Below are 23,509 nucleotides of genomic sequence, written 5' to 3'. Positions count from 1 at the left end.
ACTATTGCATGACAGAATGTTACTGTCATAAGAATGTCACATGAATCATAAGGTAAACCACCTTCACTTATTCCTGATTAATTGTGAGAATATTTACTATATAAGACTACACTACTTATGGGTTTTTTTCTAGACTGATTTTACAGATATGATTTACTTTGCTCCTGAAGAAGGGACAACAAAGTCCCAAAACAAACTGGTTCCAATTGTTTTTATGAATAAATTACCTGAATGAAGAACACAAAGATTGCACATTATACCACTAAATTTGCAAACCTAAAGTGGATTTTGAATATCATGTCACCATTTGAATACTATAACTAATTGTTTGGCGATTCTAGCCCTAGATAGAATTCAGGGGACAGAAGGATCCCGCTAGTTGGGATACTGTTTATGTAACGTTTCATCAGATGTTATGGAGGAGCAAAAATACCTTGTATTATGATACATTTTCTTAGATGTGACTACGCACAGTTTTTTGTTTAGTAGTCAAGGCTTATCACATCCTGATCCATGCACAGTCAGTAATTGGGAGGTAAATTAGTGGGTAGTGATTAGTGGTGATGATATGTGATTGGAAAATTCAGCCTTATTTCATCATAAGGGCTCAGACATCTGAGCGAAGCTGTGCAAGCAAACTGTGGCTCTGTGGAAATACTGAATATTAGTGCGGACACTGAAAACATCACAAGTGATTGTTGGAGCTTATACAATGTAAACACGGTTTATGATATGGGTGATGCCTTTGATGATACCTGATGAAACGTTCAAAATGCCTGCACCTCCTGTATCTTGTAATGCAACGTGGTAAATAGGATGGAGAGGTCAAGAAAGAACAAAAGAAGGTACTCCTCATGGCTGGATGTTTAGGAATGGGTTGTACATCACATGCACTGCCTGACCTGTGAAGGAACTCAACAATAGAACAGGTGCTGGAGCTCCAGCCCAGGCTGTGGTTAATTAATGAGCACCAGAGAAGACAGGGCCACTTCAGCTTACCTTTTCATTGGGGACAAACGCTGGTTTGGTGCAGAGTATGGAGGATGGCAGCTTCACCCTATTCCTCCTTGGCTGCCCTGTAACATCTGTCAGAAGGCTCTGGGGAACAAGGCGTGCTTCTCTGCTTGTAGTGTCGAGTTCGCCTTCATTCAGAGTGGTCTCCAGTTCTATCAGGAATGAAGGAAAGAAAGAATGGTGACCAGCTCTAGTTGGATTTGTGGGCAGAAAGGTTAGACTAGGCTCACAGGCAGTGGTGCTCTCAGAGTCTTGGCAGATATAGAACTAGGCTCCTTTCACATCAGCTGTGTGACCTGAACAAGACCACTCTCCCAACCGACTACTGTACCAAAAAAGCAGTCACATAGTAGCCAACTATCAAATAACATTATCTTGGTTTTGTTTATTAACAGACTCCAGGAACAATGAATCTGAAGGTACTTGCCCCGATCCATTGTCTTTTCATGTCTTTTCTCCTCTGCATTGCTTACTACTCTGTGCATGTGTTTGGCAGCTCTGGGAACTTTGAAGGGAGGAGATGGTAGATCATAATAAGTTGCAACATACATGGTACAGGTCTTGCTACAGCTACAGGCTCTTCTCTACACGTGCCTTGGTTCTATTACTTTACAGAGCACCCTTTCACAGACAACCAGATATAAAACGCCTTCACTAGTGTCTCACAGACATCTGTCTATTAGGGACTTCTTGGGGTCAGCTACATGTGCAGATAACACTGTCTCATTGCACCTTCAAAAGGGAGGTTTAATTTGGTCAAGAGGTTCTCAAAAGGCTGCAGGATGTGTTTTCACTGGACAGGTAATGTGTTCGAATGAACACACACACGTGCACAACCACGCATTTTATTTCAAAATTGGTACAAAATGGCCATAGGCCATGGTTAGTCAGTGGACTCTGAGGCGACTGGCTAAGACCCTCTGTGTTTTTTGATATTTGGGCAATATGGAAGGCTGTGGCCACTGCCATGGCTAGTGGGACACTGGCAAAGGCCAAGGGGCAGTGGACCTGGAAGCTCCCGACCAAGGACTTCAGTAAAAGCTACAATCTCAACTACAGGCGTAGCTGCTCCGATCCGCATAATCAGGCTCATCTTAGCTCAGTCCAGAGACCTCATCAAGGACACTTGCACTGTGATCCTTGGCCAGATGCCAGCATCTGCATACCCAACACCAGAACCGCGCCTTTGACGGCTCCTTCCCACTTCATCCATAATCTTGCTCACTGGCTTCGTCACATAGGCTAACATGCTCATAGGAAAACATTAGGCACACGCTGAGCACATCCACGACTTGTACTTATTCTGGAAACAGAGTGGTCGCTCCTTTTTCGCTGTTAACTGCTGGTTTTCCAGTTGGGCTTGACCTATTAGTTAACATCGAGAAGTTCTAAGGCACTGCAGACAGAGCCCTAAAGCACTTTCGGGAACTTTAGTTGAAATCTGGCAAAGTCAGTACCCATAAAAACTCTATACTAAAACTACTGGCAGAACCATTTCTGCTAAAGCTATACATATAGTATATATTAATAGGCAGACTATGTTGACATGATCTAATTGTGTGCTGTTGTATACTGCCCTGGAGTTTTCTCTTCCTGCTCACCTCTTCAGGGTATAGCCTTGACTGCTCATCCATGCTTAACCCTTGGAGTCGGGCAATATACTGCAGATCCTTGTGATTGAAGGGAGGGTTGATTGTCCTTAACCCTGATCCTCCTAACACGCACACCTAAGTTCTTTAACAGCCAGTCTGGTGTACAAGTACGGTTAGTGATAGCAGATGGATGCAAGGCCACTGGAAGGCTTTATGGAGACCCATACAAATTGGTGTTTAGTGCTCCCCCTTTACAGTGGGCTTAGATTTGATGATGTGGGTGGATGGGGGAGGCATCCCCTGGAGTGTCTCTGCTGCTGGTGACATAGCAGCCACTTATCATGAAAGCCTATTGTACTACCCACCTGGATCAGCCGGTAGTTCAGTAGTTAATTGTAAGCAGCTCCCTATGGCACCAACAGCCATAGACAGCCGCTTACATGTTGCAGCAATGATTTGAATAAAAAAGGGAAGTCCACTGGCCATGGCCTAGAGATGGTGGCCCCCAAAATGATTCCTTGGCCCGTGCACCAGATATGTGGAATTCTGCAGAGCCACAGGTGTAAGGAGAATGAGCTCACAGTCCCGCTTAGCCAATCCAAAAGCCCTACACCAAGGTATTCACATGTAAACCCACTAATCCCATTAGATGGGCAATTACGCAGTCGCATAGGTCATTAAAAGGGAAAGCTGAATCGGGGCAGTTTGGGTGTTTGTGAACCAAGTTCATTTGGAGGCCTCTGGGCGAGTCCAGGAAGCCAGAAGTTGGAGAGAGAAGAATGATGAGAAGACAGGAGGGGAGGAGATGGGGTACACAAGGAGTTGGAGAGAGGCGTAGGAAAGGAGGAACATCAGAGTAGGCAAGAGGTGGGGTAGGTTGAACCAAGGAGAGATGAAGAGTGTGTTATAAGAAGTGTTAGGTCCTGAATATTCTTGCATCCGCAAGAGCTGCTGGACCCCCTCCACCCTCCCACTGATATTCAGCGTACAACAATTTATAAACTGCTGCACTCGCAACACCCCTGACGGAAAGGGGAATTGGTCACAATAATAAAGAACAGAATAACCACTGTTACCTTCATCTGTATGCTCGCCAGTGGTCTTGTTACCTGAAAACCCTTGAGCTGGCCATCTCCCTTTTATAAATAATACCAAAGATCAAAAAATCTCGACTTGGACAAATGGGACGGCTAACAAATATGTGTGTCCTCCAGTTCCGTATCTCAGAAACAACCACAAAACAACAGTAGCCTTTGTCCTGTTGCTTCGTCGATTTCAGCAAAGTGTTCAACCTAGTATCTAGACCACTACTGTGGGAAAAACTGTCGGGATGGGGCATAAATTCATCGCCATTATACTATGTACAACAGCTGCACACTGACACAGAAATTTTTATTCGTCTAAATTTAGCAGGTGTTCAGATCAATTACCGCCAAACAAACTGTGGTCTCAAACAAGGTTGTGTATTTGCACCCACCCTGTATAACCTGTTCACTGCTGATTTTGCCCAAGCCATCCAGAAAGTTAACAATTTCCCGCTAAAACTAAATGGTAAGCACATATTATGGCCAGCATACGCGGATGATATTATACTAGTTGACCAAACACAAGTAGGGCTAAAATGGTCACTGGATGCGCTTGTGGAGTATTCCACGAAAAATCAAATGATCATAAATACAACTGAGACGAAGATCATGATTCTGGGAAATTGTACAAAAAGCGACAGGGGGAAAATTGGAATCTGAAAGGTACATGCCTGGAAAATGTCAAGGAATACACTTATTTGGAATTCCCTATCACTGCTAATCCCACGGCAGCCTACTATGCTGAGAAAATCACTGCTAAAATCTGGAAAAAATGTTTAGTGGTAAGACACTACATCATTCATCAGGGTGGATATAATATTCAGGGCCTACTGGCGATCTACCGCTCATGCCTCATACCTGGCACACTGTATGCTCTTGCTACTATACCACTTTGTCTGATAACATGGCTAGATGTATTAGAGGGAAAAATTCTACATTCAGTCATAAATCTCCCCAAATCAGTGCCTGTTGAGGCACTCAGACTTGAAAATTGGCAAACACCTGTGCTGACACGCTGGTCCACTCAAAGAACTTTACTTTATTTCAAACTTGTGGCCACAAATCAAAATTCCAAGGCCCTAAGGCAACTGTTGGGGAAAAACTTGGTATTGGAAAACCATAACACCTTCATCAAAGAATTATAAAGTCCACGGCCATGGTACATCTTGAGGAGTTAGACCTAACAGAGGACATCATTAATACTAACCCCAATTTTGAAAAGAGTATTCAAATCAAATCGGCTCAATGGGATCAAGTAAAAAGCATTGAAAAACTGCAGGGGATTAGAAGGCACAATGAACACTCTCATCAGAGTTTTCGTTCCCATAAGCCATGCTCCTATCTAACCAAGCACTGTACAATGGAACTCAAACTTTTTATAATACGCTTACGCCTAATTATCCTCCCTACTATGGAGCATATGGGCTCCTGGAAGAGCATACCATTAGAAAAGCGCATCTGAGTCTGTGGAGACTGATCAGCATTTATTGACTGTATTTTTCTTAAACCATGCTATAAAAAGGGTTGTTGTTAACTTTGATGAGGTCGCCCAAGATCAATTCTGGGCTACCCTATTTGGTGCAGAATCTATCACTGCAGCTGCCCACGATATATGGAATTAAAAGTTTTTAAGAATCACAGAATTTGGACAATTTTAATAGACATTTATTAGTTTCAAATATGAAATGTATTGCAACTGTTTCTTTTATTTTTCATATGTTTATCTGTTGTGTTCTTTTCTGTTTTTTATGTGCTTAAAGTTTTATGTTTAAACTAAAGCACAATAAAAAAATACAATTTAAAAGAAAAATAATAAATAACACAGGAATTTCTCCATGCGTCTGGAGACCTGCAGATTGTGAAAGGGATACAGCAGCTAAATATTATTGGGTCTATGGAGTGCTATAACTTTTCCCTGATACTCTTAGCATCCTCCCCCTTCACATTACCTGTGTTCTCCTCTGTAACCTTGAAAGAGGAGAATGAACAACAAGCCTCTGAGAACTCCAGAAACATGTGTTGCAAAAAAATAAAAAATACGTGCCAATTCTTTGTTTTGATATATCCTGTACTGGGAAATTATATACAATAAGTTCACAATCTTATTTTCACAAACATTGGTCTCAAACCGAGTAGTGACAATCTTCTCTCAGACATTTATTCTCCTTGAAAATCTTATATCCACAATAACTCAGACTGGGACTGAAACTTCTACTATTCTTCGCCTACTGCACAAACATATGGAGTACTTGGTGTGCCTCTAAACATCTCTAACGAGCTCGTTCAGACACAGCTGATGATCGCATTGGGGGAAAAAACCTGAATGCGCACAAGCAATGACGTAAGAGATGCTAAGCACGGAATACAAAGCCGCCTTCACTCCGGATAACCTACGTGCGCTGCTGCAACAAACCAAGACTACAAGTAATGAAGGGCACATGCGCTGATCAGATTTAGTGAGGTGGCCCCCCAGGTGCTAATGTCTATCCAAATTAAGCACAGCAGAAAGAAAAATCACACAGCATTCCACAAAAACACAGTACTAAAATAAAGCTCTCACACACCGCCTAAACAAATAAGCAGCACTCTCACCGTAATTGCTGCTCACAATGCCCCTCACAGATTCTCAGCATCCGAGATGAAGTTGTGAAGCGAAGTTTCTTAACTTTTAAGTAAAAACAAACTAAACTAGTAATACTTTTCTCTATGCTGGAGTTCTCAATTAGGGCCTACTCATTCAAAAGCTAGGATGAAAGGCAGTTAGGAATGCCTTCAACATTCCTTCCTGTCCCACTTTCCAATCCTTCTGGAACTCAGTGCAGTGTCTCCAGCTTGCATTGTGATTAGTTCCTGTTCCTGTCTTTACTATTAAGGAAAAGGTTTCCCAAGCTATCATAAAAATACACAAAACCATACTCTAAACTCGCAGCACTCAAGGGAGAACCTGACAAGAAGACAAAAAGAGGGGCACGCAGGATCCTTAGAGAGCCAAGGTGGTGGAGAGAGGCAAACCCTGAATCTGATAAGGGGGAGCCTGAAACTGGGTGAGGAATGAGTGTATGGGGAAGCAACAAGGTGGTGCAGGTGACACACAGAGAGGAGGATATTACAGAGATAGGAGGAGGATATTTAGGTATGAGCATGCAGCAAGATGTCGAGGGGGAGAATGAGAGAGGGAGTGTGCCTGTTAGCTGGTGGGCCAGAGAGCTCACACCCCGGGAAAGGGAGTTAGCTTGAGGCCGAGCAAGAAGCTAGTAGACGATTTAGGGTGGCATCTTGTCTACTTAAGACTATGGCCCTATATGGCCCAAGACTCAATGCTTACTACAGATCCATTTGTCTATCCCCACCCTCATCTGAAACCTCAAGAAGAGGTCTGCCCCACCATAATCAAGTCACCTAAAGACACATCCAAGCAAGACAAAGATGCAAGAGAGATACTTCCACCAGAGACTCTGAGCAAAGGCTCAGAGAATTCCCATAGACCCAGAGAATTCCAAATGGGAGAATTCAGAATGACATTCCATTTTGAACAGATTCAGGTTTCCTGTCCACCAACCTGTATATATCCACACCTTTGTTCTATTGTGTCAAGCTGCAGGGAGAGAACTGGAGGACATGTGTTGTTCTGACCTTTTTTTTAACTTCCTCAGAGAGAGCTGGACATGTTGGGCCATTCTGAAGGGGTGGGAAAATGGAGTACATTTTAGGGCACCTGCCTCATGAAGATTATATTTATGTTTTCTATATTCTTGCCTGTAAAAGATCTGTGTTTTACCCCTGTGTAACACCCCAATAGAAAAGTGTTGGTAGAGTAGTTGCCTGTCTAACTTGAATTTGATTCCTATTCACTTTGTGACAGCTGCATATCCCTGAGACTATTTGAAGAGCCAAGAAGAGGGACTCTGGGAGAACCAAGAAGTGTCCGAGTGCTATATGCAAGAGACAATGTTTGAGAAAGAAGAAGCATGCTTTGGACATCCCCAGACACTATCGTAGCCGAAACATCCAGAAGGAGATCCCTATTCTAGGTAGAAAATGTCTATGTACTTTAGTTTGTCCCATCCTTGCACCTTACCTTTACAGTATTTCAAAGTGTGGACTTCTTGATTCATTTTAGCTATTTCTCAAGCCCCATCATGAAAAGCCAATAAAAAGTTGTAAACAGAATATGTGTATCACAATGCGTCTGTTGATCGGCTACTCCCACATCGCCACGCTGCTAGCTAATTGCTCCTGTGGCATCGCTTGTATCAACATAACTCACAAATCCACTTCCCCCCACCCCCCCACATGCATTATCCCAAACACAAGGACAATGCTGCACTCCCTCTTGGGTGAAAGCATGGCACTTACAGGAGCCAGACATTTTTGTTGACTATCAAATGTTCCCCATATCTGTTACAGGCCTTGAAGGGCTACCCACTTCCAGAATGCCTGCACCTATAAAGGCAAAATCCAAGCCTTGCATCAAACATCACACATTTACAGGTTTGGATAAATGCTGATACTCCTCGTGGGACTGACCTTTCCACCTATGCCTGCAGGAGATGGAGACCAGAATTATGCAAAGTGGTGTGACTTTCCTTCAAGCCAAAAGGGGATGTGTTCGCTGGCCATCACCTTCCAGCCCCTGAGGACTCAAATAATTACATCTTCGGTACCCAAAATATCCCATAACAAGGAGAAGGTTAAACAAACAACAACAGGCTACTGGGAAAACGATCAATGCACGGGGCTAATGCCTCATACTAAAGCATCTAATAGGATCACCAGTCCAGGATACACACACCAGCCATCTACCTCGATAGTCAGAAGGACCTTCATAAAGAGATTGCAAATGCTTAGACACTCCCGCAGAAGAGTTTCATATTGCTCGCTGCTCTTTCTCGCATTCATCTTAACACACCAGGGAGAATCAATGTAATCGAATCTGTGCCAAGCCCATCAGCAACCATTTAATATTGCTCTGGAATAGACGGCTTGCCGTTAGTCTGTCACCATTCCATTTGGGTACTTCTTTCAGGTTTTAATTTCTGACCACGGTTCCACCTCTATCAGTTTGCATAGCCACCACCAGACCCAAATGAGATCGCAAACCCAGGAGGGAAGCCAGCACAGCCATTCCTAAGTAGTCTGGAACCAAGTCAAGTACGCGCTACCTGAAAGTCATACACTATTACTGTGGTGACGGCATTAGCTGGAAGTAGCATATATGATCATGAACAGATTAACTGAAAAATCTTTCTCAGCCCTTTTCACTGCTAGATTGAACCGCAGCCTCGCATCCGGTGCATGGCAGATTCAAACCTACAACTGACCCAACTGAATTCTTCCCCAACATGTTTATGAATTGACCAAGCTTGACTGTGTTGGAATCTGCAAGCCTACCTGTTATAAGCAAGTGGGCAGATGGTACATTCTGGGGCCGGGATGGAGGGCACGTTTGCAGTGAATAAGTCCTCTCCTCGGATTGACTGTAGCCAGAGTTGGATCGTTTGATTGCTGGAAAACAAAATATGTTCTTCAAGTTAATGCGTTCACAGTGTTAATGTCGATAGATGTTCCACATAACTGAGCAAGTCTGGTTGTATGGCTAAATTGCCAAATCTGAAAACTGTTATGGAGGATTCTAGACACTACCTGGAATACAGAACAGAAGATGGGTTATGGGTCATGACCACTAGTGTATTTGTGACCTCCTTGTGTGCCCCCTATGCACCATCACAATGCAGATCATATTAGGAGTGTGCCACGTGGTCTTCTCAGCTATACACTGCCTCCACTTGTCTCATAAGGCAGGCAAGGGACTCTTTAGGAGATGTGGAGAATGCAGGCAACTCCCTCCCTCTATATAGTAGATATATAGACAGATATATTTACACCTTTAAGCAAAGAACACTTAATCACCTTATTTAAATCACATCCTGGGATGAATATGCAAAACCATTTAGGACTACTCAATACCTTGAATTCTGCACATCAGATGAGGCACTGTATACGTTTTATGCTCAATACATTGCTGCAATCTGCAGCTGGAAAAAAGAAGTGCACACCATTGGCATCCAGTATCCTTGTTTAGTGTTTCGTTGGTCCATAGTCTTTGTTTAATTTGGGTATGACCGAAGGAGAAAACATACCCAAAGTGGTATCACATGTGTTTGAGAGAAATAAAGCCTTATTCGAATTAACTATTCAACTACTATTTAGTCACTCTATAATTTATAATGTCTACCTGCATTTCTTACCATTGCCCAGTCTGTACACATGATCTCTGGGTCTTCTGTATTATTTAGAAGGGGTAAGGTGGTGGGTTGGCTAAGAGACACATCCAGGGCTCTCACTGCCCTAGGCAACACGATTATATTAAAGGCAAGTACCATTTACATGATACTTGACCTTGCTGGCGAGCATGGATATGTTTTACACTTTTATCTAACATTTACTGCTGCAAGGCTTGTTTTCGGTAAACAGCAAATAAAAGTTTCACTCTGCGTGGTTGGACTTTGGGTGGGAGCATTGCACCAAATATGAAGTGTGATTATGGTGACAGACACCATTTTAAAGAAAGCACTGGTAAATATGTCGTCACCCGTCACCATGGGGCGAGTGCATTTCTCTTAGATTGAGTATGTAAACTGAGAAACTCGCCCTCACAGGTCTGGTGGGAATTTGTAAGAATCCTGCGAGGCCTTCATCAATCTATGCGAGTGATCATCTCTTCAGCTAAAAGGAAGCACAGTCAGTCACAAGATTAACTCCTGTGGGAGGACTGGGTGGACGGCCTTAATAGTGTCGAGGGTCATTCTGAACTATATTGGTGGACTAGGCAGAATGGCCTTAGAAAGTCACACACAAAGGATGAAACGGGGGCTGATCTGCCGCAAAGTTCTGCAACCTTTGGCTCACCACGCTCTGGACTAAAACTCCAAGATCCCCATCCCTTCTACTATGCTGGCTAGGGCTTATGGGAATTGTGATCCAAAACATCTAGAAAGCCACAGTTTACAGACCCCTCATCTAGTAGCACAACCATCTTATAGCATTTACATGAAGGAGGGACAGGAGAGGATTTGGCTGAAAGGCTGCAGATCTCGTCCATCCCTTTCTGGAACCATTTAGGTCTCTGTCTTTTACTATTTAGTTCCTCTTTCTCCTTTGGAGCCAGAATCCTGGAATTCCATCACAGGCATTGTCAGAAATATCCTCTAGCAGTGTCTCGCTGGGGGGCTGCATAAGGGTCATGCTCTTTCTGATGTATACAATGTCTCCTCTGCACATTTCGGATCTTTGAAACAACCAGCCAATGAGCTGGGACCTCAGAAGCTTTAAATCAAGCTCACACAGTGCCAAGTGGTGCCACCCATACCCAAGGTATTGCAAGTGAGCCTTGCAACCTGCACTGGAAGGGACGGTGCCTGGGCATGAGCTGCACCACACCAGCTGTCAGTCCAACAGAACCTTGAAAACTTCCTGCCACAAAAAGACTAGAAACATTTCAAGATGAGTGAATGGGGCTTGGCCGGCACATATGGAGTCTACAAAGGAAATAGAATTGGGCACATTATCTATGAAATGACTGTGTGATGGATGAGTGTTACTTTTCAATGTTAGCATTAAATTGGAGATGAGAAAGCATCTGGCAACACGCTAGGAAGTCATAATTATCAGATTTGCAATAGAATTTCCATTTTGGCATGGTCAAGTGGGCAGCAAGCTATATGGTCCGGTGACACCTGTGGCTGACTCACTCTCTTTTTTGCGTAAATACTACGTTTTCTTTGAGGTCCGTGCAAAGGGTGAACGTCTGTCAGAATAGTATATAACAGTGCTATGAATACAGGGTTCAGAGCTTTTCATGGGTGAGCCCTATTTCCAGATGTAACTGCTGCCATTTGTTGTTCTCTCTGTGCCCTCACTCTGTCCCACCCCCTCCAATACTACCCTCCATAACTCTGCCCCATCCACCCCACCTCCCAGGATGTCCTGCTCTCATCTATCTTGCATCCTCATCCCCTAGCTGCTCTCCTCCAGAAAACACCCTCCTCTAACTTGTCTATCAGGTTTGGCCTCCAGGAAAAATCAAAAGGATTAGCAGTGTCCAGAGGTGCTGCTGGGGCAAGGGGGGATAGAGGGTGCAATAGCCTCGGGTCTTTTTGTTGTAGCCTTGGATAGAAGCTCACGGGCTAGAACTAAAATGCTAGCTAGCCCTAAATCCCGACATTACCGTAGCCCCAGATCTTTTTCACACCTAGCAACACCGCTGGCAATGTCACTTTCTGGTCTCCACATATTTGGGGAGGCATAAGGGAACTCTGACAAATGTGTGCTGTTCTTGTAACATAGCTTATTGTGAACGCTGGTTACCTGATCCCACTCAGTTTGTTTTGGCTCATTTGAGGAGACCCATGTAGCTGGCTGAAAATTAAAACTCATGGCATAACCAGCTCTGACGGCCTGTCAGCAGATTCCCCAGTAGATTCCGATTTAATTTCCCATACGTGCAGCTCTCCAGTATAGGTATCCTATACTTTTCAATGCTTCCACCTTAAACTGGGAGACCCTGGAACCTTTAAAGTATAATTTGATATAACAGACATTACTTTCAAACCAGCTGAACATTACAGACTTACGTATATCCATCTCTGATGGAGTGTCAACAGAGTATCCACCAGATTCTGAATCTATATCTGCCCCGTCACTCTTTGAGAATGGAGGAAGCTGTCTTGAAAGTGATTCCATATCCGGGCCCTGAGAGGAGTCGTAAAAGAAAGTGTTACTTCATAGTCCATATTCCTCCTCCCATGGAAACTTTCCACTAAGCATTCTTTGTGCACCATCTGAAACCATCATTCTTTTTTTTGGTATATAATCTCTTTGCCCGGCTATTAAGCAAGAGATCCACAAGCTTAACAATAAATTAATAAAGATTGAAAAACATGGTGTGGACATGGCAAAAATGAGAGGTGAAAAAGGCAAACTGATCTTACAGCGGGTCTGGAGGAGAGGGTACATTGTGATATAGTGTGGAGAATTCCAGAGCTGCACTCACAAATGTGCAACCACAAGGCAATGAGGTGTAAATGCACAGAGGGTGTACAGTTGTGTCTATTGGCCTCAGTTGCACCATTCTAGACCACAAGGGAATTGCACCCTCTATTTTAAAAGGGTAATTATGGTCAATTTAAATGTATTGCAGTAGGCGTGAGGAACCTGAGGGTGTCCTCACTTCTTTTTATCCAACATCCTCTGCTCACGTGGCCAGGGAAAGGCCATCGCTTTTGGATCCCAACCCTGGGGGTGGATATGCGAGGGAGGATCACCTGGGAAGAGGAGACTTGGGAAGTGGAGTGAGGACATCCTTGGGTAAGACATGTTAATCCCCATTACCTTTTCACAATGAACCTTCAGTCCCAGCAGCCTTTATATGTTACTGCCATCTCTTCCCCTTTCCTTCCTTTCATAATGACCCTCGGAAATGTCATTATTATACTGGGACGAGGAAGAGATCAGCTAGGAGGACACCTCCTTATTTGGGTAGGTTAAACACATAGCCTCCTCTTGTTATTACAGGGAAGAAACAACTGGGAGTTATGCATACTTTCATTCATTCACACCACTTTGGTACTGAGATGAGGAAGAGCACTGCAGAGGAGTACCATTACAAGAGTCAGGCATGTCCAGCTAATAGGCCTAAGTATGGTCAGGTAACTGAAGACTAGGACTTGCACATGCAACCACTTAACGGACCACATGTGCATAAAAGGAGAAACCCCCAGAGAGATTGGGAGAGAAATCTGCCTGTAGGATAGTACGCGGCTGACAGACGTGGCGCAGGCTGAAGAGGGGCCGGTAGGAAGGACGCTGTGTGCAGCAGAAAGGTGAAAGCAACGCCGAGGCCTGAGCGGGCCTTGAGAGGGTCGAGACACCGCAAGCCCCTTTCCCTTGTGCCCACAGCCAGAGCTTTGGGAAACAGAAGGCTCCTGAGCACTTCAGGCAATAGTAGCTTCCCCGAAGGGAGAGCAGCGCTACTTTCAAGAAGCAGCAAGGTTCGAAGACGGCGAGCACTGCTCCACGGGCACCCGGAAAGCACAAGCGGAGCGAAAGGAAGCCGGAGAGAGAAAAGAAGATGCCCGGAGGAGCAGCCGCATACCGGTGAGTGGAATAAAGGGAAAACTCATACTGGGGCGCTCCAGAGGCATATGTTAATGCCGAACAAACTGAAACCTGTGATGATTGGGTATGGAAGCCAAATTGAGGGTTCATGAATGCTGAACAAGTTGCAAATATTATGAATGCATCTAAGTGTGAAACAAGTAATATTGAATACCGAACTAAAGGAAAGTGATGAACATATGAGCAAAGTGAAAAACGAGTAATGAGCACTTGGGAACCACGTGAAAAGCAAATGTTGAGCACTTATGAATACTGTGAAAGCAAGGCGGTGAAAAAGGGTGAACAACACAGAGTGAGTTGTGTGGCAAACATGTTGTAGAAAAGCCAAATGACTGCCAATGAGAATCTGGTTGCATGAAATACTAGTTTAGGCAAAGCCAAAAGGCTACCAAGAAGAATCTGAAATAAGTGTAAGCCCAAAGATGCAAAGGTGGAGAAAAAACATTCTGGCAAAGCCAATAGACTGCCACAGAGAATCAGAAATTAGTGTTAACCAATGACACAGGTTCAGAGAGAAAAAACCTGTGTTGGCAATAAAGTCAGACAAATACAGAAGTATAATAAAGTGCCAAGTGTTACTGGTTGTGTGACCTGTAATGGGTGGACTGTGTGGTCGACAACTGCGCCTTGACTGATTAAACCCTGTTTGGAAAGGGACAAGGAAAGGAAAGTTGAAGAAACTGTATTTTATAACAGGATTGCTGAAGTGAATGAGAAAGACAGCAATCCGTAAAAACTATTGAAAAGTCTGAAGGGTTACAAAGATGAACTGGTTATAGTTTGGAAACTGAGAAAGCCAACTTCTTGGGGAAAGGAACCCCGAGACTTCGTGAACTATGTTGAATCCTTGAGGAGAGGAATCTCGAGGCCTTTTGAAATTCTTTTTAACTGATTGTACTTGTGAAACTGGAAGAGAAGACTTCTTGAGGAAGGGAACCCTAAGACTTTGTGAACTGTGGTAAACTCTTGGGGGAAGGGAACCACAAGAACTTTTGAAGTCGGAAGAGCTGACCTCTTGGAGAAGGGAACCCTGAGGCCTTTTGGAACTATTTTGAACTTGGGGAAAGAGAAGCTGGAAAGTAAGCCAGGAGCTATAAGAAGCTCAGACCGTTATTTGTAACACGGTTTCTTTTGTTGCTGACATCCCTACATATTGCTTATCTTTAGTTGTGAGGGCAAGTGTAGGTTTTGGACACAGTCAGACTTTTGAGTTGAACTTACTGACACAGACTATCCTTAGTTTCTTTAGGTAGGGAAATCCCACCTTAGCATAGGGCAAATTAGACCTTACTCCACCCCAACCTGACATTTAAGAAAATAAACCATTTTATTTAGAAAAGTGAATCAGTTGTCTGCTTTCCTTCATGGTGCCTTCACATAGGCCAAAGGAAGTGAGGCTACTTTGTGTGGATTATAGACGGACCGTCAGGGCCCTGCAGGGAAGGTACTTCTGGAAAGGGCAGGTGGTGCATAAGTTTGGGCCGTGTTTCACATTTTAACACCATATTTAGGAATGTGTGCGAGTGCTCCTATACATTACAATGTTTCCTTAACTAAGGTCCATTCAGGAGGCTGGAATGATTCCTTTTCAAGATGGTGGAGGCTTTCCTAGAAGCTGATTGACTGCAGTCTTGAGATGGTTTTTTGGAATGTTGAGATTGAATTCTAACTGCCTTTCATTCCAAGTATATATTAATTGCTAGGATTGGAACCCCTTTTTACTTTGGCGCTGGATCGGGTAACAACCCGTTGCCAATTGACAGTACGTTAGTGTCTTCTTCAATAATGTTGGACACCTTTTAGGCTTTGAGCAGATGTTGATTTTTATTGCGTCAGTTGTTCACAAATGTTCATTCGGTTGGCATTGGTTGTCACTGGTGTGACATACTTCCTAGTGCGTACGTTGTTCAAAATGCAAGTCATGAAGCTACATGCTTAGGGTTTTTAAGTGCCGACACGTGTTTCAACCAATGGTTTTTGTCAAGGCTGTGTATTTAGGTGAGGTGGGCATTGTGGTGCAGGGTGATGGTGACATATGGTGACACAAGTGTTCATATTGTAACACAGGCGGCGAGACCAGTAGTTTGCATTGGAAATGTGACAGATGCACAGTATATGCAATGTTCACATTTAAGTAAAGTACGGTTACATGTTTGCCAATTTCTTCATTATAGCATTTGAGTGACATATAGTTTGGATAGACAGAGTTGTTAGCATGTTTATTCATATGCCATGTATAATATCACGGTAGGTCTGAGAGTCATTTGGGTAATTACATTTATCAAAGTTAGATTGATACATTGAACAAAACCGTGTTGAGGAAAAAGAAAGAGGGAAGGAAGATTGGAAAGAATTACCATGAGTATATGGTAGGTTGTGTATTGCGGCTAATTGCACTGGGCTTGGTACGTATAGTCAAGCTTACCAGTTGATTATGTAGGGATATCCTTGTGGGTCTCTGTTAAGGTGTAGGCGGGTGGTCGGCTGGATAGCATACGAGGAGGAAATTCAAAGTTGAAGGATTGAGAGAGGAAGAGGGCGCTGGTTCATTACAGTGCTTTTTAGTGGATGTCTTCCCGCATGAGGATTAAAGGTTTGGGATGTGCACGAGTTGCCCGTGTGTCCTGGTGCACTGGGCGGTGTAGTGGCGGAGCCAGGGCGGCTGCTATTAGTTATCAAGGTGTTGGGTCTCCTTGGGGTGTTGATGTGGAGGCTTAGTTATCGTGGGAGGCCCGTGGTGCAGTGACCCGTGAAGCGCGGTTTGCTGGGAGTGCTTTATCAATTGGAGGTGATTATGTATAATTGAGGGGGTCCGTGCCCTCCTAGGTGAACCTGTCCGGTCTGTACATCCCCCGTGGGCTCGGGGTGTCATTCTGCTACTGTTTATCTTGTGGTTGGGAGGTTTCCCTGTCGTGGGAGGCCCGTGGTACAGTGACCCGTGAAGCGCGGTTTGCTGGGAGTGCTTCTTGGATGGTTGGGAATTATGGAAGGTAGTTAGGGGGTCAGTGCCCTCTTTAGTGAACCTTGCATGTCTGTGCATCCCCATTGCGCTCGGTGTTCCATGGTGCTACTGGTTATCTAAGCATTGGGTCCGCTATGGGTGTTGAGGTGGGGGCTTCCCTATCGTAAGGGGCCCTGACTTTCATTCCAGACACTAACTAAGCAGGTCACAACACCTTGCACTCCAGATCTAACTAGGATAAAACAGTAATTATTTACTGGAAAGCAGCAGAAAATCAGCAACCAGATATCAGAGATAAGTGTATTTTATTCAGTTGAGCAAGTCAGTTTTAAAACCTTGTAAAAATAGTAAGAGTTAATAGTACATAATTCGAAAATCGCTTATTTGTTATTTAATGAGATCATAGAAAAGACTTAATGCAGTGAGCAGTGGGGAAGCAGGTTTTCAGAAAATCGGTGCCATGAGTACATGACCTGCATTTCTAGTGCTTTATGAAAATCAGCGCGCGCTGGGAAAAAGACCCAAGTCCACGGTACAGCGTGGCGACATTGTGAGGCTTCATCATTTCCCTGGCAATGAGGCGAGTAGATAAGCAGTGCGCTGCAGGGCCTCATATTGAAACCAATAGAAAGCGAGGTTGCACGATGAAATGAATTGAATAAAGTGAAGTGGGCAGATCGCCGGTGCACAGCAGTGCGGAGGAAATGAAGATTTAGCTCAGAGTACAAGAGACAAGAGGGAGACGCAGGAGTGCGCAGCGGCGCAGTGTAAATAGAATGCAATACGGAGCACAAAGAAAAGATTTAATGAGCGCGGCATAGCAGAGATACAATAGCCTTTCCTAAAATAAGATGAGGCACAGCAGCATTTATAAAATAGAAAGAAAGTATAAAAAAATCAGCATGCATGCAAACCAGTGCAGAAAGACACTGAATAAAATAGTACTTCAGGAAATCAACTTCCTTACTTAGTTAATGAGAAACAGGGTGTTTTAACTGAGAAGTTGAGTTCCAGAATGTATTGTTTCCAGAAAAGAAACCAGAGCGTTAACATTCAATCAGAAGAGGTGTCATAGAAAAATAAATAGAAGATTTAGGAAGCCCAATAGAAGATTTCATAAAAACCTATTAGACATAAGAAAAGTAAGACATCCAGTGAGTCTCTCAAACCATATCCTCAAGATAAGAAGTACCAGAAAACAGAGCCACGGTCCAGGCAGTGAAGCTAGATGGAAGACTCAGAGGTGCCTTCTAGTTTTAAGAGGAGGAAGACAGGTAACCAGAGGGAAGTAACTCAACAGGAGGAGAAGGGAGAGCAGGAGGTAAGGAACCAAGTACTAACCATATGTATTTGGTTTTCAGGTCTTCAATGTAAGATTTGAGAACTACGATGGCAGCATCAGAAACGAAGACCTGTCTTTTTTTATTTTGTCCACTTCCCCTTCCCCTCCCCCAAGATTGTGGGCTCAACAGTAGTCACTAAAACTCGAAGAGTACACAACTTCGAAAGGGGTTTGTGGGGTTCATCTTCAGCCTACGCGGGATCAGAAGCTGGGACCTGAGAGAATGAAAGGCCCACGTTGATTTTCCTGCTCGGGCCAAGATGAATCCCAGTGTAGAGCAAACCCTAGGTTCATTGAAGAAGATGTTGGTGGAGATGAGGGCGGAGTTAAAGGAATCCAGAAGGGAAACGCATGTTCTGAATGTGAAGCTGGAGGAGTTGAGTTTACGAGTCAGAAGGGCTTCAGATTTGGCAGGGCCATCTACTTCTGGGGAAGACACAGGAACAGAGCGCCCAGAGTTGAAGCCTGAGGGTGGAGACGGGGCATAGGAGTAGTTAAGGGCCAGCAAACGGGAGGAGAAATTACTTAACATAATGGTCTTTCTATGGATTCTTCTCCCGTAGATTCCTCATCTGATATATGAATAACCTCATCCAGCTCTGCTGCTCGCAAACTTCTCAACAGGGGGTGTAGTTGACCTTGACTCAGCTGTCGATCGTTGATCCATCTTGCTCGGTGCTCGATCGTCAGCTCCGGACGGGACGTCAGGCGTCATATATATACCACGTCACTACGGTTCATACCTCCGTTCCCCCTTTTTTTCCCGCGCTTGAACGCTGCAGAGGAAAACAAAGGGAGACAAGGCTAACCAGACTGCAAAAACTTGACCAAGGGAAAGATCCCAAATGGAGAAAACAGTTTGGAATAAAGCTTTCTAGAATTAATATTTTTAATTTTATGTTTTTAAAACGACTAGCCAGATAGGAGTGATCACCTCACAGCCGTGCCGTCACCAGGCGTCTCTTTTTTTTAATTTGTTTAACTTTGGTTTTTATTAGCATTTTGTGAAACAAAAAACAGAAAAAGGGATATTACAATACCCCCAATCACCCCCCTTTCGTAACACTCCCTCCCCCCCCCCCCCATGTCCACTCCGAACATAACAGCAGTAAAGAGACCAAACTTTCACATCTTTTCCTAGGTCTTTGAAGCACCGCAACATGTGACCAACTCAATTGCTGGCTTGAGGCCGACGTCGTCCCGGGTCGTGGGGACCCCCCTTTGGGTGTTGTCCTTCTCGGTGACGATCATGCCCCGACCATCCGCGGGCATGATCTCGAAACTAATGAACATCCCATCCCCATGTCTTCTGGACCCCATACCAGTCAGCGAGGAATGAGCATGAGTCATTATTCACCAAGCAAGTCAATTTGTCCATCAAGAACATGTTCTTAAGTTTTTTCGTCCAATCTTCCTTAGAAGGTGTTTCCGGGCTCTTCCACCTCTGGGCTAGGGCCACTCTGCCTGCTCTCAACATAGTTTCCCGCATCCTTGGGTACCGGTGCATTTCCGCTTCCTCCGGCGGGAGGCCCAGCAGCATGGTCTGCGGGTTGAGGGGTAGAGGGTCCTCCGTTACCTTCGCTATCCAATCTCTCACTGATTCCCAGTAGGTCTGCACCTTCGGGCATAGCCACCACATGTGACCTCTAGACCCTATCTGGCCACAGCCCCTCGGGCATTCTGGTGATACCCCTGTGAACATTTTTGAGAGTTTTGCCGGGTCACTGTGCCACCCCTGCAGGATTTTAAAGTTGTGTTCCATGTCCGAGGTGAAAAGATTGCCATGAAACGATATCTTGAAAATACGAGCCCAGGCATCCTCTGATATCTCCTCCCCCGCCAGACCATTCCAGAACCCACGGAAACCTCTCCTAGCCTGGAGGTCATTGGTGTTTAGGACTGTGTACATACAGGAGACCGCTCCCTTTCTAGAGGTTGCTAAGTCAAGGAGTTTCTCGAAGGGAGTTAGTTGTCTCCGCAGATTTGGGCCCCATGCAGGGTCATTGAGGATGCCCCTAAGACGGAAGTATTCGAAAATGGAGAGGGTCCCGCCTCCCAGTCCCTCCCGAAGGTTCTCATAACTCAAGAATTCTCCCTCCCTGAACAGCTGGCCCGCCCATTCCAGTCCCGCATCAGACCAACGCTGGGATTGTCTAAACCCTCTGCTGCCCAGTTTCAGGGGGGGGGGGGGGGCACAAGGAGGTCATAGGGGACGGCCAGGAAGAAAGATTGGCTGTTCGGGGGCATTCCCTCCAGATATCCCAGAGAACACCCAGGGTCGGGTGGGACAGTACTTGTTTCGGGATAGATCTGCGAGGGGCCCACAGGAGGTTGCAGACTTTAAGGGGGTGGACATCCATGTCCCCCAAATATGACCAATATGTCCGCAAGCCTTCCTTCATGTGTTCCAGGAGGACCCGCAGTTGTGCTGCGTGATAATACAATTGGAAATCTGGGAGACCAAAACCCGCCTCCTCTCTTGGAAGCGTCAGGGTGGCCCTACCAATCCGCTGGGTTTTCCCTTGCCAAATGAAGTCTCGGACCCCCTTGTGCAAATCTATGAAGGTTTGAGCGGGTACCCGGGTAGGGAGGGCTGTAAAGAGGTACCAAAGCCGGGGCAGTATATTCATTTTAACTGCTGTCATCCGACCATACCATGAGAGGATCATTCCTCCCCATCTCCTCAGGTCAGAGGTGATCTCGGATAGCACGGGCTCGTAGTTGGAAGTCCCCAGTTTTGATAAGAACCTTGTGAGGAGGACACCCAGGTATTTTATGGTGTTCTTGCCCACGGCTATCCCGTAAAACCTGGTCAGGGGGTCTAGTACCGGGTCCACAAGAAGGAAGGAGGACAGACTTAGCAGTGTTAATTTTCAGGCCTGAGAAACGCCCGAAAGAGCTGACCAGGGACAGGAGGGGAGGAATCGAAGAGCGCAGGTCCACCAGGTATGCCAGGATGTCATCGGCAAATAGGGAGAGCTTGAATTCCACTTCTCCCCTTCTAATACCCCTGATATCTGGGTGGGACCTGACCGCTATGGCCAAAGCCTCCATCGTGAGGACATATAGCAGGGGGGAAAGAGGGCAGCCCTGTCTAGTCCCTCGGGTGAGGGGAAAAGATTCTGATAGCAATCCATTCACCTGGACTCTTGCGGTGGGGGCTCTATAGAGGGCGGCAACCCAGCTCAGGATGTGTGTCCCGAAGCCCATTCGTTGGAGGAAGAGGGTCATGTATCTCCACTCTACTCTGTCGAAAGCTTTTTCCGAATCCAGAGACAGGATGCATGCTTCGAGATTTGAGTTTTGGGCGAAATGTACCAAGTCTATCGTTTTGCGGATATTATCCGATACTTGTCTGCCCCTAATGAAACCCACCTGGTCCCTGTGGACTAGCTTCTGCATTATCCCCTCCAATCGTCTCCCCACCACCTTGGCCAGGATTTTGACATCGATGTTGAGCAATGATATGGGTCGGTAGGACGAGCATTCCCTCGGGTCTTTACCTTCCTTGAGGAGGGCCAGTATAATGGCTCTCATCATGGAGTCGGGGAGAGTGCCCCCTTCCAAAACCGAGTTGAAAACTTTCACCAGGTAGGGAGACAGGGAGGATCGAAACCTCTTATAGAAATATACCGAAAAGCCATCTTCCCCCGGGGAGGTCCCCACCTTCATCCCGCTGATTGCCTTCTCCACCTCTTCCTCGGTCACCCGACCCTCCAGCCCCTCTGCCAGCTCACGTGAAAGGGACGGTATCTGTATGGAGCCGAGAAACTCCTCAATTTGGGCATCGCCACCGTCATATTTGGAGGCATATAGTGACTCGTAGTATTGACGGAAGGCTTCGCTTATATGGGGGGTGTCATAACCTAGTGTTCACCTGCTGTCCCTCACCCCCTTCACCATCCTGCTTCTCTGGACCTCCCTCAATTTCCAGGCCAGAATCCTGTCCGCTCTGTCCCACTTCTCGTAGTATTTCTGTTTGACCATTTGGAGGCTCCTCTCCATTTTGTGGAGGAGAAGATCCTTCAATTGGAGCCTATAGTCCTCCAGGGTGGCCACACGGTCCTGCTCCAAGGTCTGTGCTGGGGAGCCCCCCGGTTGGAGATGCGCTATTTTTTCCCTCAGAATCCTCTCTTGGGTCTCCCTTTCCCTCTTCTGTCGGGAACCTATTTTTATGAGCACTCCTCTTAGGGTCACCTTAAAGGCGTCCCAGAGGGTGTGCGTGCCCACCTCCCCATTGTCGTTGAGCTCGAAGAACTCTGTAACGGCATCCTGGACAGTCTGGGCATGTACCTCGTCTCTCAGAATGCCATCATTACATCTCCAGCGTCCCCTCCGTTCTCTACACCAGTCCCCTGCCAGGGTGACCCTAACCAAGTCTTGGTCCGACCAGGGGACGGGGTCTATCCTGTAACCCGCTATGTGTGGTCGGAGTACCTCGTCCACGAGGATATAGTGTATCCTGGAGAAGGCTTTGTGGGTGGAGGAATAGTACGAGAAAGAGGGAGTCCCTGCTCGGGGGGCGGGTAGCGTGTCCACCAAGTTCAGGCCCTCATTTACCCTCTGAAAGCAACGTGCCGTGGCGTCTCCAGCGGGTCTGGGGTTTGGTGCACCCACCCGTTGTCTGGATGGGTCTAGGACCATATTGAAATCGCCTCCCACCACCAATGGGCCCTGGACAAAAGTTTTCAGCCTTTCCCCCACTCCCTCCCAGAATTGGGCCTGGCCCTCGTTTGGGACGTATACCACTGCCAAGGTTATGGGCGATCCCTGTAGGGAGCTTCGTATGAAGAGGTAGCGGCCTTCGGGGTCTCTTAGGATGGAGTCTTTTTCGAAACCCAACCCCCTAGCGATCAGAATTGCAACCCCTCTTTTCTTTCCTTTGGGGGATGCATAGAAAATCTCCTCGATTCCGCCTCCCCGCAACCTGGGCTCCCTCCCCCTCGCCCAGTGTGTTTCCTGCACGAAGAGTAGGTCTAGCTTCGCCCTCCTAAACCCTCTGCTGATTAGGGATCTTTTCGTGGGAGTGTTCAGGCCCCGTACGTTCAGGGTTCCCACCCCTAGGGCCGGTCGGTCATCAGCCATAATCGCTGTCACCTTTCCCCTTGGTCACCGATGTCGAATGGTCGCTCCCTCCCTGCTTACTGTGTTTTCCTGTTTGGACCTCTTTGAAACGTTTCCCCAACTTACCCCCCAACACATTTCCCGCCCTAACACCCCCAACTTGTAAACAAACCCCCACCCCCCTCCCCGGCATCCAGCCAAGTAGTTCTTCCATTCCTGGATTGTTTGCTGGACCACCAGCCGGATCTCCCCGGCCAGGCATCACTTACAACGC

General features: G+C 45.8%; 1 protein-coding gene across 3 annotated transcripts in view; it reads right to left on the bottom strand.

Annotated features, from left to right (window-relative positions):
• Positions 1-23,509, bottom strand: part of SPAG17 (sperm associated antigen 17) — a 1,712,709-nt gene that overhangs the window by 176,577 nt on the left and 1,512,623 nt on the right. For all 3 annotated transcript variants that reach the window (XM_069635754.1, XM_069635756.1, XM_069635755.1), the window contains 3 exons: positions 12,325-12,442; positions 9,083-9,196; positions 1,000-1,166 (listed from right to left, as the gene is read on the bottom strand). In XM_069635754.1, the coding sequence (XP_069491855.1) occupies positions 1,000-1,166; positions 9,083-9,196; positions 12,325-12,442 (399 nt within the window). The remainder of the gene's footprint in view (positions 1-999; positions 1,167-9,082; positions 9,197-12,324; positions 12,443-23,509) is intronic.

The sequence above is a fragment of the Ambystoma mexicanum genome, chromosome 7p (genome assembly GCF_040938575.1).
Source record: "Ambystoma mexicanum isolate Mex_15411 chromosome 7p, UKY_AmexF1_1, whole genome shotgun sequence".
NCBI lineage: Eukaryota > Metazoa > Chordata > Amphibia > Caudata > Ambystomatidae > Ambystoma > Ambystoma mexicanum.
The sequence above is the reverse complement of the archived record's forward strand: the minus strand, read 5'-3'. Positions and strand labels throughout refer to the sequence as shown.